The sequence below is a fragment of the Triturus cristatus genome, chromosome 10 (assembly GCF_964204655.1).
Source record: "Triturus cristatus chromosome 10, aTriCri1.1, whole genome shotgun sequence".
Taxonomy (NCBI): domain Eukaryota; kingdom Metazoa; phylum Chordata; class Amphibia; order Caudata; family Salamandridae; genus Triturus; species Triturus cristatus.
Window position 1 is genome coordinate 349,369,606 of NC_140593.1, and position 17,475 is coordinate 349,387,080.

A 17,475-nucleotide genomic window follows, 5' to 3' on the forward strand; every position below is an offset into this window, starting at 1 on the left:
AATTTCTTCACATTTCTCTGAAGAGGCAATGAGCTCAGGGGGAGAGGATGCTGTTTGTATTCCTACGATATTGAACAATTCTCTGGGCCTATTTTCGGCACAATCACGTTGTGATCGAAAAAAGATGGCCTTTTCCTTGAAGAAGTGTTTCTTGTATTTCGATCTAGTGGATCTGAGGAGGGCTAGATGGGAGGGAGAGGGGTGTTGTCTCCAAGTTCTTTCAGTCAGTCTAAGAGAATGTCTTTCATTGTTCAGATCGGTGTTAAACCAAGATTTGGATGGGATGTTTCTTTGATCTTTTTGTTTGGGAGAGGCTAATTGATCCAGCACATCCTTGACTGTCTTATGAGCTCACTGGCATAGTGGGAGAGAGGGGTGAGGAGGAGTTGGGCTTGGAGTTTAGATTCAAGTACATCAGAGGGGATTTGACTAAGATTTCTGATCCATTTTAAGGGTTTGGTGCTTTTGTAGGTGGTAGAGGGGGATTTGTTACGATCTTAAAAAGAATGAGGTGATGGTCAGACCAGTCAGTGGGGGTGATGTTGGTTAGGGAAGTTAGGTCGTTGTTAGAAATGATAGCGTCAAGAGTGGCTCCTTTGATGTGGGTTGGATGTTGACATAGTTGTTTGAGATCGTTAACCTCTAGGAGGCTAATGAGACGCATGACTATGGGATCCTCAACATTGTTACAATGGATGTTAAAATCTCCTAGGAAGAGTTTTTGGAGTCAGAAAGAGAGGATTGTGTAATGAAGTCAGGCAATTCTTCAGCAAAGAGAAGAGGTTCGCCGGGAGGGTGGTAGATGGTGGCCAGGAGGTCCTGGCCCCGTGTGAGGCAGCCGCGGGGACTGTGGCCACAAGATGGGACCACTGGCACGCCAATGGGGGGCTCCAAGCCCTGGGCGAGTAAGAGCGCCTCTCCTCTTCACAGCGTGTGCAGCCGGAACAGCGAGCGCACCTCCGGCCAGTGAGCGACACGCACCGCAGCCGCCCACCAATGGGAGAAGCAGCGCGGCTGCCGAGCAGTGTGCGCCTGAAAGAAAATGGAGCTCACCGACTACATAACGCCGACCGTGGAACACCGCAAGTAAAAGGTCCAGTCGTTATGGGCGGTCACAAAAGGAGACAAGGCGGTAACAAGGAGGGACTAAGAAGCCTCATATTTAATCGGAAGCCAGCATTTACCAAGGACAATGGCACCAGCCAATGAAACGTATGGGTGGAGAGTGGGTGAGGCTTCCACAGCACTTCAACATCATACCCTCCTATAGCATGCCTCGCAGAGCGAGCAGCGCACATGCGCTGCAACGCTAGGCTCGACCAAAAAAAGGGACTGTTTACAAGGGGTCGAAAGGTACAAGATATTACACTTTGTAAGGGTACAGCAACCGAGAACACAGTGCAGATTCTGATCACAACCAATCGATTAACAAACAGACTGCAAAGCCACGGTGCCCAGAGCTGGGATGGGCCTGGAACAGGAGTTAAGCATGGCGGGCTTCGCCCAGATTGTTCAGAGGCTGTGAGCACACAGCTTCTAAAGGGCAGGAGGCTGAAATATTAACATACTGGTGAAAGTTGGGATTGTTCTTTGTCGGGACCAATTACTGAGTGCCTGCGCAATACTTAGGAGTGTTTACCGCACAGAAGGAGAAGGAACCTTGATGTGCTATAAGAGGGGGACAGGACATGGCTAACACAACAGTGCGTACCTCATGGCACTGCACGCAAAGCCGCAGACACTGCATAGAAGAGGACAGGCGGATGCACTTGGGTGGCCGTGGAGAACTTTCATTGTGCAAGGGATCGCCAACCTAACCTATTGTGCTTGACTCATAAAATTGATCAGTATTGATTCCTTTATACCTTCTGTTTTTTGTATATAATTAGAAGAGGACAGGCAGCAGGCAAATAGCTACAGATAAGGATTGCGTTTGTGGCAGCTCGGTATGGGCAGGGCGGGCAGAGAAGGAAAAGGACTCTGTCTTTTCCTTCTTGCCCAGAGAATACGACAATGTCCACTTCTGCTCTTCCACTGGCAGCTGCCCCCCTTCTTTCTTCCTCTTATTTCCTCTCTTTCTGTGTAGCAGCTTCTTCTCACTTACTGAAAACGGTGACTTCAAGAAAGGGTTCTCACCCTCTTTCTTTCCTTCTTTCGTTTGTGTTCACCTGTGAAATGGATCCAAAAAAGAAAAACACAGGAATTGTAGTCTTTTTCTGACCTTTTTCTATTACAAAGTGCCGCTTTGGGAATAAAAGGACAGAGTGGTAGCAAAGAGGCCAGATTGATTTTTTTCACACCCAAACACATTTGCGTCACTCTACAGACTTTGCCAGTGAAGCGCTACTTTTGTTTTCTAGTCTTTCTTTGAAGAGCATTGTTTTCCCAGTGCGGGGAACTGGTGCACCAATCCTGGAGGTACTGCAACACGTGGATTGGAAAACAAAATGTGTACTGCGGCTCAGTGTTCAGGGATGTGGTTTTTTTTAGCATACTGCTTATGTTTTGTAAGAATATAAGGAATGGACATTGAAATGGGTCCATTCCGGTCCCTGTAGTCATGTTCTTAACTTTTCAGGCACAAGCACTCACTGATTTCTGAAAAGTGAGTCTCAAAGCGTTAAAGTAACCATGTTGTACCTGCCTACATTTCACATGCTTTACTTAATTTTGCATTCCCTATGAGTGTTTGCTTTTTCCAGGATGTTGGTACTTTTTTTTGTAGGTAGCATATTGCTCTTGTCTAGTGTGTGATTTGAAGTGAGCCGCATCCAGGTATTTATAGCCGGGCACAATTGGGTTGTAGTTGAAGGCAGTGCGAGTGTCTCTCAGTGGGGCAGTATGGTGTTCAGTGGGGGAGAGGATGTGACACCATGGTCAGAGCTGCCGAATTTGGAACTTGAGAACCCGGTTCTGATGGATGATTATTGCAAGAGATCTGTCCTGTCAGCACTACCTATAAAAGGGAGTCAGAGCACGTGACACAAGAGGAGGCTGTATGACTGCACCCAGGGAGCGAAGGGGGGCTGTGTGACTGTACCCAGGGAGCAAAGGGGAGCTGTGTGACTGCACCCAGGGAGCGAAGGGGAGTTGTGTGACTGCACCCAGGGATTGAAGGGGGGCTGCGTGACTGAAACCAGGGAGAGAAAGGGGCTGCATGACTTAAACCAGAGAGCGAAGGGAGCTGTGTGACTGAAACCAGGGAGTGGTGAAAGTGGTGCCCCGGCTGGGGTGCAAACATGGCCACTAGAACATCCCATGGAGAAATATGGGCCCCCCTCCCACGAGGTTAGTAGATTGGAGCTGTGCTTCCGTAGAGCTGCAGAAACTTTTCAAAATGGAATACTCTGCTAAAACAGGTTCCATTGATTTAGGGCTGAAAAGGAATGATTACGAGTAAAATAAAGTGCTGAAATAATGCTGCCAATTTTTCTTTTTTGTGCAGCTAAATTTCCATTTCTGTGACGCTAAATTTGCAAATCTATTCCATAATATCCCTTCAGACAGTAAAGGACGAGTTACTTACCTTCGGTAAAGACATATCTCGTAGAGACACAGTCTAGCAACAGATTCCTTAACTTAGAATATGCCCAAGCGTCAGACTGGATACGGAAAACTTTCCGCAGCAGCACCTCTGCGTGCTGGGGGGCAGTGCCGCACGGCTCTGCCCTGACGTCGTCCACGGATGTGACGTCAGCGGAGCCATATATGCCCCTCCCGGTGTGCAGACATCAGTTTTCGTTGGGGAAACTTTTCCACGCCAGAAAGCGGAGCCACCACTAAAAACTGTGAGATTATGGGAACAGTGTGCAAAAAAGATGAAAAAGTAAAAGAATTCGAACGGTGAAAAATAGCACCATAAAGGACAGTGCCTGGCACTGTATATTGAAATTAGTGAAGGGAAGAGCAGAGCACTGCTCTGAGAAGCAACCACCCAAAACAGGACTACAGTAGAATGATAGACATGTGGAAGACAGGAACACACATAGCATGCCGTGTGGATGGAAGAACCACACAAATCATAGAAAAAGTCCTGTAAGGTAGCGTGAGCAGCCCATAGGTGAAAGATGAATCAGCACGGTAGGCAACTGGTATAAAAAAAAGGGGGGGGGGGGCATCTGGCAAGCTGGACACCCACAGAAGAGCTCGTAGGACAAGCAGACCGGGCGAAGACCATGGACACCACAGGAAGGAAGGAGCTGGCACGACTGCGCTGTGTGAAGAGCACAGAGCAGAAATAGATTAAGAAAACACATGTGTAAAACAACGTTTTACCTGATCAAATACTAGATTACGTGAAAAGTACCAACAGTCATATGGAAGCAGAAGTGGACAGGATCATGTCCAGAGATGCAAGCGACATCAGCCACCTGCCTCGGAGGAGCCACGGTCCCCCGCTAGACAGAAGAGGAGATGGAGCCAGGCACGATAGTGAAATAGTGAGGACCAACCTAAAGGCCCAGGGGTCCAAGAAATGAGTATTCTGAAGAGAACACCCTCATTGATAGTGGTACAACAGGAACCCAATGCCGAAGTGTGGAAAACACCTTTGCGGAAGCAACAAGAAATGTTGAGCCAGTCCCATATGGAAAGTGCCCAGAGAAGGAGGGCATAAGGCAGTGTACATCAAAGACGTACGCAGCAAAGCCGCCACCTTTAAAGACAAGCCCAGTAAGGGCTGAGTATATAAGCGGTAATGCACCCCCCTATAACAGACATGCCAGGGTGTACTTCAAATTGTCGCCAGCACCAAGAAACATGCCACCCAGCTGCTTTTTATGGGCGCAAAACGAGGACAATGCGTTATCCGTGAAAGAACTGTTCCTAAATTGAACAAAACAAGGGCCCCAAGAGGCAGTGGTCGGCAAAAGAAAGCAGCCATTACGGACAAGAGGAGCTCTATGATGCTGAAAAAAGGGGCCCTTGGTAGGGCAGAGGAAGCATAGGCTGTATGGTACGTAACCCATACTGAGGCATTGAATATACTACAGGCAACTGGAGCCTACTGTAACCGAAAAGACAATAGAGCGATATTAACATTAAGATCGCAGAACATCAGAGAAGATGGACAGCCAGAGAAGGATGCCTGTGAGGAAGAATCCATAGGAGCGTACCAAGGCTAAGGTAACCACCGAATAGCCAGCAAATACCCCACATAGGGTAAATTTTACCCCCCTGCGCGGGGAGCCCTCTGGGGCAAAGTACACAGCAAGAGGGCCGAAATGAAGACAGAACCAGCCGTCCTGAAGACAAACTGAAATGGTGGAACAACCTCCTACATTAACAAGGTACTATGCATAGAACCCAGAATATGTTTGAAAACCAAAACAGCAAGGCCACATCACCTATACAGAAGATAAGGACACTATACTGTAGAAAGTCGATAGTTACGGTAGTCCCAACATGAGGTGGGACACCGCTGAATCTGCGTGGCTGTCGAAATGTTCCACGCCACTGAATGGTAGATCTCTAAGAGCATCCCGAACATTGTTTGGGATACGACTGTCGCGCAGCCATGCATGGCAGCGCAAGGCTACAGACCAAGCAAGAGCCTTACCCATGGAGTCAGTGGCATCAAGGGAAGACCTCAGGGAGAACTGTTCCATTCCCCTGCCAACATTTAAGACGATGCAAATCTGGCCGTTGCCCTTCAGGAAGAGAAGGCAGAAGGGCCACGATCAAGTCCCAAAGGGCAAAGGAAGCGCGCGCGAACACGCAAGACATATTCAATGCACGGATGCTCGCACTGGCAGAGGCAAAAAGCTGGCGACCACATGCGTCCAACCACCTAGACTTCCTGGTGGGAGGTAACAACGGCAAAGCGGTGGAAGACTGCAAGTCAAAAGCCACTTGAAGAACTAGACCCTGAGCCGTAGGGTGAAGGGACAGGCATAGTGGATCATACGGGGCAGGACGGTGTCTGCGAGCAATGGCCCGAGCAACAGGGTCACCAGTGGAGGGCCTCGCCCAAGTGCCAAGCAGGATGTCAAATTAAGAACCGCCAAGGGGTAGCAAAGGCTCTACCTCAGTAGGCTCCTTGTGGAGAAGCCCCAAAACGTTGCCAATATTTTATGTTGATTTGCTGCAGGGTTGCAGATTCACAGTTGGGAGAACCCATGTGCTATCCAACTATGTTAGAGATGGCAGGAGGATGGATACCGACTGACTCTAAAATGTACATGCTAGCGAAGCAAAGCATGCTTGCTGTATGACATTACAATTTAGTAGGGTTTCCATGCTGCAACTTTCTTTAATGCTCCAATTCTGGTGACCCGACCCAGTGGAATAAACCCTGACTCTCGGTTAAACGAGTGACACTATCAGAGCGCGCCAACAGCAAGATGAATAGCCGGATGATGGAGAAAATCTACTGAATGGTTAAAAATCGTTTTCAACCTGGCAGGTACTCTGAGGACCAACAGAAAGGTCTGACAATTGGTTTTCCATAAAGCTTCAATGAGCAACACACTAGTTTCCCTTTTGCTATACTTTGATGCCTCTTTAGCTTTACTAAGCTCTGGAAGGAATCACAGGAAATAGCATATCTGGCCCAAAAAAATATGTAATATCAGCGAACTGTGTCTTTCTACAATACATAAAATCAACTGGTCCGCTGCTCCTGGATGCTTCAAAAACTCCATATGTCCCAGGAGGCACTGTGGAGTAATGAAATGATTATTCCTATGGACTCTCATGACAAGGCTGCTTTATTCCTAGTAGTGAGAACAATAACTAGCTCTAATTACCCATACAATTTCTTAGGGATAGCTGTATGCTAAACCAACAAGGCTCCAAAGGATAAAGGGTCCAATGTACTAATTACTGTTTGTAAAAATAAAGTCAATTTGTGATCAGTATGTGATCATTGTGCGAATGCATTATTGCCCAACTCAGGAGTGAGAAATGTTGTAAGATCGGATTTCAGTCTCAAAACACCGATACATCTGATACCAAATCGCTATTCTGGAAGGGACTTCTACGACACGCCCCTTCCAAACAGTGTTTCAGTATAGAGTCACAAAGGCATTTTACCAGTAGGTAAAAAGTCACCAGCTCGTAAAATGGCCTTAATACATTGTAAAACAAAAGAATATTATGGTCGTACGTATACAGCAACTTAAGCAGTCTGTGACCAGCAACACGGTTAGTACATCTGGCCGAATGTGTTTCAGGACTGAGTTGCATACAGACGTTCATGGCATGAACTTCTATTGTACATTAACATAGATAATATCTTTGCTTTTTTTTTTTAGTTGCCGAAGGCACGACAGTGAAAGGTCTGTCTATGAAATGCAACTAACTCAACACGACTAAAGGCTGTTACCTCTGACCGCAGGACGATGTTCTCATCTTCAAGGTCTTTGAGTTTCTTCTGAAGAGAATCAAAATGGAAATAGTTTTGGACGGAAACTGCAGATTCATTCCTCTTTAACCTGGCAAAACAAACATTTCCATGTATTAATGTGCTCTTAGATCATTTCTTTTCAGGAGTTAGAGATTACAACTTTCAATAACTGAGAACTGTACAGGCATTTTTAAAACGTTCTCCTTTCTTGAAATAATGGCATCATTTTAACTTTTGTTGTAAATTCAGACTTTGAAAACATAAAAGAAGAAAACCAGTTGGTCACAACAAAACTGTTGCACATCCATTAAATAAATTATAAAATCCTTTCATGCTGTATTGTTTTCAGAAGTCGAATTGGTAGTCTATGTATGTATACATTCACTTAAAATAACAGGTTAAAGAAACGTTATTGCTAGGAGCAGCAACAACGTAACAAAACCAATAAAATTCACCAGTTATACATAAAGTTATCTCATGTAACTATAACTCGTGCCCTAAGGTAAGTATTAATCGCTCCCTCGTCATGCATGCTAACTACCCAACATAGTCTATCACTCATGACATTTCTATGACATCATAGAGTTATATCACTACAGCATTTGCAATGAAATTATTGATAAGTCTACAGGGATACTGGAAAATCACGCCGCTGCGAACAACCAGTAAGACTGCCCGGGGTAACGAGGGACAGAGCGTTGCCTCACGCCCGGAGTTGTTACCAGGAGCAGTGGGTGTTATTCCCGATTTTATACGGGTGATTTTCCAGTATCCCTGTAGTGTTTTCCATAAGTACACAGGTATACATATGGTTGTATCGTTCCTTTATTAGATTACTTTTTTGTGTAAATTCACATGCACTGTTGTTTTGGTTGCAGTAGTAACATATCTTGGTCCTGAAGAAAGCCTTGATCATAGTTTTGATCTTATGTGGCTGAAACATGTAGACCTTATTCCTCACCAGCGCAATCATTCATTTGCTCAGACCGCGCGTATACTGCTTTTTAAACTTTGACACCTAGGGATTTTCAATAAAAAATGTTTGTGTCTAGGTAGCCACACATTTATTTCACACTGCACTTTATATCATCCACACACATTTTGGGTAGCTTCATCTATCTTTAGGAGATCTAGTTCCTCTTTCATACATCTTAAAACATCCGCAAGCTCCTCCTTTTGACACGTGCAAGGAGTTGTAGCTCCTTAACCGCACTAGGTTGTGGTTAAGAGGAGATCCCAAATGATGAAGCATGCCACCTCGGTGGGTGATGGGATTCAGTCCTCTTTAAGAGGATCCCCTTTGTAGCTTGTTGTCCTGTTGTTGCATATCAGTCAGTTTTTCAATACTTTTTTCCTGTAAGACCCGCGGACTTTGTGTATTTAATAGATATAGTAAGGGGACTTGTCCGCCCTGGTCTGTAAATTTTCCCTTAGACCCTCTAACCCAACTGGTTTTGTGGCCTATTTTTTCTTTGCTGTGATCCCTTGGAATTGCTGCTAAAATTGCCAATTATTTTTTTTATTTTGGCCCCAGTTTGGGGAGGAGGTCCTCTAGGCCCCCTCACAGGGCTAGGGAGCAGGGTATTCGTACCCTGACCCCTTGTATTATTTTTCCTTTAAACTTTCAGGGCAGGGGACTAAGTCCATGAGTGCTGTAATGGCCGTCAGCATCAAGCTCCTTGGGCCAATCAGAACACTATTTTGGATTTGACGCTGCCGTGAGACTCTCACCAGACTCAATCGTCCAGCTATACAATTATTTACACTAAATCACAAAAACCACAATCTGCAGGCCAAGATCTAACTTCCTGCCAAATATGGTGTAATTCTGTAAGCAGTTATTGTGGTAGCGCGGCCTAAAGAAGTTGATGGAAAATGCATGGGGACCACTCTTTTTGTCGATCCCCCGCTTGACGAATCACCCTGAAACTTTCCTGGGAGGAGCCGAGTTGAATTTGATATTTGGGGAAAGTTTGGTGAGGATTCGTCAAAAGGTGTCAAAATCATTACGGTGACCGGTACGTACGCATGTACATATATACATACATACATATTTTACAGTGTCACGGTAGCCGCTCTATAGATATAGTTAGGGTGACCAGAAATAGGGATTTTTAAAATGTTTGTTCATTAATAACTTTGCACGCGTTTGACGAATGTCTGCGAAACATTGCAGACCTACTGCCACCATTTCATTCCTGGAGTCCTAAAATGCTTTGCAGCATTTCGTCAAGGGGTGTACAGAAAAAAGGGGGTCTCATTCGGGCATATAATCCAATGGATTTTACATAGACTTTTATATTTTGCACAGCGCAAAAACCTTCAGTCAGATTTTTACAAAAACTGGAAGGATTACATATTATGGAGCGCAGATGATTCTGTGGGGGCGCTGCACCAAAGTATTTCAAATGTTTTAAGTGTTTTTAATTTAGCTACATATATGTGGCTGAGGTAGTACCGCAGTACTCCCGAGGTATATAGCAATGACTAATCATTAGCTGATTGTATAAAGACTGCTTTTACAAAAATCAAAGGCAGCCATCTTGATTTCCGCTTGAGTTTCCACGTTCTGCATTACTTCATTCAATATAGGTAAGTACAAGGTTTGGTATTTTTCCCATACCTATTACCACTTTATTAAAGTGGTACTAGGTAGGGAACAATATATATATATATATATATTTGTTTTAAATCAGGAGTACCGCGGTGCCTGAAAAACATTTTTAAAAAAAAGAAAAAACTGTTTGAAAATACACTATAAAACACCATATTTTAATATAATAATGAACTACACATTACACTCCACTGTATAAGAGTGGACTTTATGCCACTGCACTGTACTCTATTTAATTATGACACTCCACTTTACAACACTCCAGTATACACCAATAAATTGTATGCTAATCCACTGTACATTACTCCACTCTACTCCACCTACCTCCACTGTACGCTGCAATAGTCTACACCACTGTACTCTGTGTTATTATACTGTTCACCACTGTATTCTATTACACTTTGTGTATGCCAGTTTACAAGTCGACCCTACACTGTACTGCGCACAACTGAACGCTATTCCAGTGTACACAACTCCCTTTGAGGCTATTCCACTATATGCTAATTCCACTATGCCCCACTTTATGGTACACTACTGGAGTGTACGCTATTACAGTGTACACTAGCCACTCTGTGGCACTAAAATCTACCAAAATGAAGTATGTGCCACTGTAGTTTACCACAATGTACTGTATTCTATTTCAATTAACAAAACTACATTCTGCCCCACTTCACTAAACGACCCATCAGTGCACGTCACCAGACTACATTTCTATAATTAACTCTACGACACTTTACTGTACCGTACTCCACAATACACCACTCCAATGTACTTCACAAGACAACACCAGGAAACTCTACGTTATTACAGTAAACGCTACTTAATTGGACGCTACTCCACTGTATGGTACTACACTTTAGGCTAGTCCACTATACACCATTGCACTGTACCCCACTGTAGTGTACGCTATTCTGCTCTGCACTACTGCACTGTATGGCACTTCAATATACGGAACTCCACTTACGCAATTGTACTTTACAACACTACACTGTACCACACTCAAATTTGCGTAAGCCTACTGTACACCACTCCACTGTATCCCAGTGTACACTATTCCAGTTTACGCCACTCCTAAGTACGATACTACACTGTATGCCACTGGACTCTACGCTATTTTAGTACAAGATAATCCAATATATGCTCCTACACTACTCAATACTCCATTCTATAGAAATCCACTGTACACTACAGTCTATGCAAATACACTTACAATATTTACAGGACGTAACTCCACTTTACCACGCTCCCCTCAATGCCACCCCACTGTATACCACTGCAACATACGCCACTCTAATGTATCTGACTTCAGTGTGCCACTCCACTGTATGCGACTCCACTCAACGCCATTCCAGTATACCTTATTCCACTCCAATATGCCAAAATATTCTGTAACACAGTACACTCTACACCACTATCCTCCACTATACATTACCACACTACACTTAATACCACATTACCAATATTACACATTATCAACATTATAAAAACCATTGCTATTCAAAAAATAAAAATAAAGATAAGTTAAAGTTAGGAAAACTTGCTTTATTTTTGTTACAGAAACCCAACTAAAACAACACAAACATTTCAAATTCCAGAGTTATACTCACATCTTTATTTGATCATTTAAGCACCACTTTGAAAGTCATATGTCATATTTATAACTCACATTTATACTTAGGCACCACCTTAAAATTCAGATAACTCATGCATCTCCGTATACAGTTTTCTCATCTCACTTGCCAAACTACATTAACTATAACTCGCCCCTTCTCCATACACTATCTATACCATTGAAGATTACAGAAGTTAGAGCCTAGGAAATCGCTGCATTAATAACAATGCTTAGGACAACTCAAATTACATGATTTGCCTGAACCCACTGCCTGGGACAGTGCTAAGGTTTGTGGCACGTGAGGTAAGAACCGTAGCGGCCCATCCCCTGCCAAAGAGGCGGGGCGTGCCGAAGAGGGGAGAGGAAGGTGGGGGGCTAATTTTTTTTAAAGAATGAAACTTACCTTCATGACGCCGCCGTCTCCCGCCGCATCGCACTATTCCTGTGCACAGGCTCCCGGAATGCACCGGAGCCAATCCTGATGCTGCAGGAAAGCAGCGTCAGGATTGGCCTGAGCGCAGGCTACTTGCGCTCCCAGGCAGACTGGGAGTCTGTGCCTGCTCTCTTCAGCACCAGCAACACAGATGGGGCTGGAGAGAGCTTCACTGCACGAGGCGTTTGGCCGGCCTGAGACAGTCGGCCAAACACTTAATGCGCAGTGACACCTCATGCGCAGTGAAGGGAGTGCCCACCACTCCCCCACCAGCAATCATCCCCTGGACTGACCCCCCAAGACTTGTCAGAGCCCTGGTGGCAGGTCCAGGGGATTAAAATAAAACAATAAAACGGGTTTAAAACCTGTTTTATTGTCGTTTTATTTGCTGGGAGTGCAGTGCTCCTCTGCTCCAATGGAGTGTCCACCGCTGGGTAAGAAGACTGGGTACGAAGCTGCACGAGTTATCTGAATTTTAAGATGGTGCATAAGTATGACTTGTACTACTTTGAAAGTGGTGCTTAAATGATACAGTAAAGATATGACTATAACTGTACATTTAATAATGTTTGTGTGGTTTAAGGTAACTTACCTTTCACCTTTGTGTGTGTGTGTGTGTGTGTGTGTGTGTGTGTGTGTGTGTGTGTGTGTATATATATATATATATATATAAAAAATAAACAAGAGGGGATTTGGAGGTATTCATCTGCATACAAAAAAGACACACATTCCTATAAATAGAGATGAGGGATCTCCATTTTAAGTAAAGGAAAAAAACATACAAAAACAGAATTATTAATCCAATGTAATAAAAAAACAAAAAATATTAACTTCATAATTACTTAAGGATTCCTTTATGACATTAATCTTGACGCAATTATTAGTTCCAAAATAATCACATGAGACCACTCCCTGGACTGCAGGGAGCAGGACAGCACAGAAGATGCTTTGGAAATTCAGAATGTAACTAGTGGCCTCACAACAGACAAGTCACATTTTAATGAGACATGAGGAGGGAGTGATGACAGAGCTGCCATATTCACATGGTAACATCATTACTGACCTTAAGGGTCTGCCACAAATGCTAGTTACTATCAGGGGTGGGCGGAACATTTCATCCTGTCTGCGAAACTTGGTCACTCTGCGTTACCCTTGTAATGCGGAGTGTTAGCTATATTACGCCAATTGAAATTAGAGATACTATTCTCTGCATCTGTTCTTCACACACTCAGTCTGTGAGAAGAGTTTGAAAAAATGCATTTGTAACAAATGTGACATGGACATGGTAATGTTACCTTATTTCAGACCTTGCTTACAGTAGTACACTGTCTGTGAGGGCAGGTTCTACAAGAAGAAGCGTGTTTGGCTTGGGAACGAAGCTTATACTTATCAGGTTTAGGGAAGGGTTGCAATATCATTTTGGCTATTATTGTACCTCTTATAGAGATTTGTAACTGGTGAAGGGTATAAAATACTTTAGAGGTACTACGCCCGGCCGCTTGGAATAACTTGTCACTAAGCAATATTCTGTTATGAAGAGATGTCTAATTCATCTTGACTAATAAGAAGTGTGATTCCTTACTTATGCTGACTTGTGGGTTTTGCATGAATCAATGCACACATGAGATAGGACTGACAAAGAAAGGATCTGTATAGAAAGAGACAATATATTTTCATTCATGATACTGCTGGAAAATGGCCCTCTCTGAAAGGTCACCCCAGACTTTTTGCCTTCCTCCTCTTTTTCTGACCTTCTTTTTGTTGGTTTTAGGACCCAGGGCACTTTACCACTGCTGACCAATGCTAAAGTGCATATGCTCTTTTCTCTAACCATGGTATAATTGTTTTACACCTGTTTGGTATATTTAATTTACTTGCAGGTCCCTTGTAAAGTGGTATACCAAAAACCCATAGACTGTAAATTAAATGCTACTTGTGGGCATACAGCACTGATTTTGCCACCCACAGAAGTAGCCTTTCAAACCGGCCTCAGGCCTGCCAAAGCAGGGCATGTGTGTGCTGTTTACTGCCACTTTGACTTGCCAGTTAAAACTACTTGCCAAGCTTGAAACTCCCCTTTTTATTACATATACATCACCCCTAAGGTAGGCCGTAGGTAGCCCTATGGGAAGGGTGCTATGTAAGTAAAAGGTAGAACATGTGCTTTTATGTTTTGTATGTCCTGGTAGTGACAAACAGCCTATTATGTTTATCACTACTGTGAGGCCTACTCCTCTCATAGGCTAGCATTGGGAATTCCTTAATATACTTTTAAGATATAATTACTGATCAAAGAGGAGTAGCTTTTTCATGTTTCATATGTTTGGAATGGTAATGATAAATCCTTCTTACCGGTGCAGTTGGATTTAACATTACTATCTTAGAAATGCCACTTTTAGAAAGTGGACATTTCTCTCTGCTTAGAACTCTGTGTGTTTTGCAGCCTGTCGCAAATATACGTCTGGGTTGGGTGACAGCTACACTTTGAACATTCCCTCTAGAAAGCCACAAACACAGGAAGGTGAGGCTCATTTGCATATTGAGCACACATCTGCATTCTGATGGGTTTTCTTGGGCATGAAGGTAGCTCACACTTACATCTGAATAGGTTATGTCCTGTTCCCACACAAAGCACTGATTTAGCCCCTAGGGTTAGCCTGGCAGACAGGACGGGGTTGAAAGGGTACTTGTGTACTTCAGAGAGTTCTTCTGAAGTCACCCCCTACATCAAGGGTACTTTTGGGTATAAGTACTGGGTCTCTGAACCCCTAGAACTGAACCTGTGTCAGAAAGACGGATGGGCTGCTTTAAGGACTCAACTGGACTTCTTTTCTGGAAGGACTACTTTTCTGCTTGATGCCCTACAGCCTGCTGCTCCCTATCTCTGCTGGAATGACTCTGCCTTCTTACCAAGTTATCTCCAAGGGCTTGCTAGCTTGCCTCCTGCGAGTCTGAAGTCTCAGGGATACAAAATACTTCCTATAATTCTGCTGGTGATGCTGAATTCTGCCGTTGCCTGAGGTGCCCTCTCCAAGTTCTGGGCTTCAGAAGTGGGTTCTGCAGCTACTTTCTTCAAAACAAATGCATTGTCACCATTGTGCCGATCAAAACAGAAGCATCGCCCTTTGATGCCGAGAACATGTGTTCTACAGCCTGCGTGGGCTGACGAGGCACTGCATTCACTTCAGTGAAGATTCACGACGACGAAGCAACCTGACTGTGTGAAAAAGATTGATGCTTCGAGCTCCTAGTGTCCACGCTTTGCGCATTCAAGGTACTTTCTCAGAAGGCCCTAAATGGGTCCTGTAGCCGCCCTTGCCTCCATCGCGGTCAGGCTGAACTTTGGATTTGCAACGGTCCCTTGTGACCTAAAGTAACCTTCTGACCGCTAATGACCTCTAAACACTAATTAGATTTAATCTTTACAAATTCATATAGTGACTTCTGCTGATTGGAACTTTGTCGTTTTGGTCTTATTTTGCTCAGGTAAATATTCTTCTTATTATTCTAAACCTGTGTAGAATCTTTATGTGGTGTATTTGTTGTGTTACAGTGTGTGTTGCCCAAGTACTTTACACATTGCCTTTGTATATTAGCCGGACGGCTCTGTGCCAAGCTACCAGAGGGTGAGTACAGGTTATTTTATTGTGTCTGGCCTAAGTGCATACCTCAGCCAACCAGGAATCCCAATTCTAACAGATACTCAGCTTGATATTAATACGGAGAAGATGAAAGTATCTTGTTGTATAAAATGCAGAATGCAACATGATGGCATATTGATTAAATACACATCTCAAAAGGCTTAAGACATAGAGTTGGGGAGCTGTTTTACAAATAGCCTTTGCATGATCCCTTCGAAATGTGAGAAAAGTACTAAAAAATACAGGGACCTCCAAAGACAACTGAGTAAAGGAGATACATCGTCTCACTTTCAGTCCAGGGTGTGCTGCTTTCCCCCAAGGCTGGGCTCGCTAACACAAGTCAAAGGCAACATTAATGATAATAAGCAAGTGCAGAGATAATGTTTAACATTTTAGGCAGAGATTCTTAAAAAAACAACCCTGTGTTTAATGCTAGGGGAAAATACAAAAGGTATAATGTTCACTGTTTTATTTTTAGCCGCAATATTATCTATACCAGTAATTGTCACTGAACACAGCTCAAGTTACCAGTTCAACATGTAAAATAACACAGGCCCCTCCAGCCATTTGGGGACAAACTGTGAGGGAACGAGAAGGAATAGCTTACGGTGTTGAGCAGACAGACTCCGGCTCGCTTTCCTCTGCAGCACTGGTGTAAAACTGAAGTAACTCATCTTTCATGGACAAATCATGGCGTAGCTGAGAAACCTGTGCAGGGAACAATACACAGATTTTTACAAAGTACTTTTCATGTTTTAAACAAATGGTCATTATGAGCTGGAGCGTTAGTGTCCTGCCACCTCTAACCCCAAGCCACATGGATTCTAAATATAAAACTGGCTGTTGTCTCCACTGGTCTAGTCCAGGAGGGAGGCTGGACAAAGTGGCGGTGCGCTGTACATATGGGGCAGGACACAGCAATGCTATACGAGACCAATATTGCATTAGGATCATATGTGTCTAGCTAACATCTGATCGGATGGTGCTGAGGCTGGTGAAAACTGTGAGAATAAAAAAGTAAAACATCAAAAACAAAAATCTGTGTCATCGCTTTTAAAGGGTTTGTGAATAAATATCAGGTGAAGTTTGAATTATCTTAATCCTTTGTAAATAAACTCAGAGTGAAGAACATTGCAATCTAAGTAGTCAAAAAGTGAATCACCTTCAGAATACTGAATTTACTTGTGAATACACGTTCGCAATGTGGGAATCACAACTGTCATCTTTATTGTACAGTTGTATGGTAAAGACATTTATAGAAATCTGTTTTTGATTGATAGTTCTATGGAATGCTGCAAACTAAAATATGTCACTTCGAGGAGACTTCAGAGCACCAGGTGGTGTGGGAGAGGGAGTACAAACCTCCATACAGTCCTCTCGGTTTTATTTTTATGGGGAAGATCATTAGCTCAGAGATAACACATCTGACCCCCATGACAGTATAAGTGCAAATGACCAGTAAGCGGTGCAGAGACAATTCTTCCCGGTTAATAAAAATGACAGATGTTGCAATTCTTGGATTAGACCTTTCGGATCTGCTAGGGCATGGTATCTGATGTGAGGGATAGCCACATACAGGCAACAATTCTCCAAACGCATACACATCCTTGTAGGAAAGTATGATCTGCTTCACATGGGTATCCCCACTTTTTGCTGGTGTTTCACTGTTTTTCGACCTTAGTCTGGCTGTGGCTCTGCTAATCAGGACCCCAGCCTAGCTGCTTCCTCTCTAAAATGGTTTGCATGTACATTAGGTACATATCTAATTGGATTCTGGAGTGCCTTATAAGCCCCTAGTATATGGTATACTATGTACCTAGGGCATAGGTA

At 43.7% G+C, this 17,475-nt stretch overlaps 1 protein-coding gene across 9 annotated transcripts in view; it reads right to left on the minus strand.

Moving 5' to 3' along the window:
* Positions 1-17,475, minus strand: part of TRAK1 (trafficking kinesin protein 1) — a 561,749-nt gene that overhangs the window by 148,367 nt on the left and 395,907 nt on the right. For all 9 annotated transcript variants that reach the window (XM_085631561.1, XM_085631564.1, XM_085631563.1 and 6 more), the window contains 2 exons: positions 16,253-16,353; positions 7,325-7,433 (listed from right to left, as the gene is read on the minus strand). In XM_085631561.1, the coding sequence (XP_085487687.1) occupies positions 7,325-7,433; positions 16,253-16,353 (210 nt within the window). The remainder of the gene's footprint in view (positions 1-7,324; positions 7,434-16,252; positions 16,354-17,475) is intronic.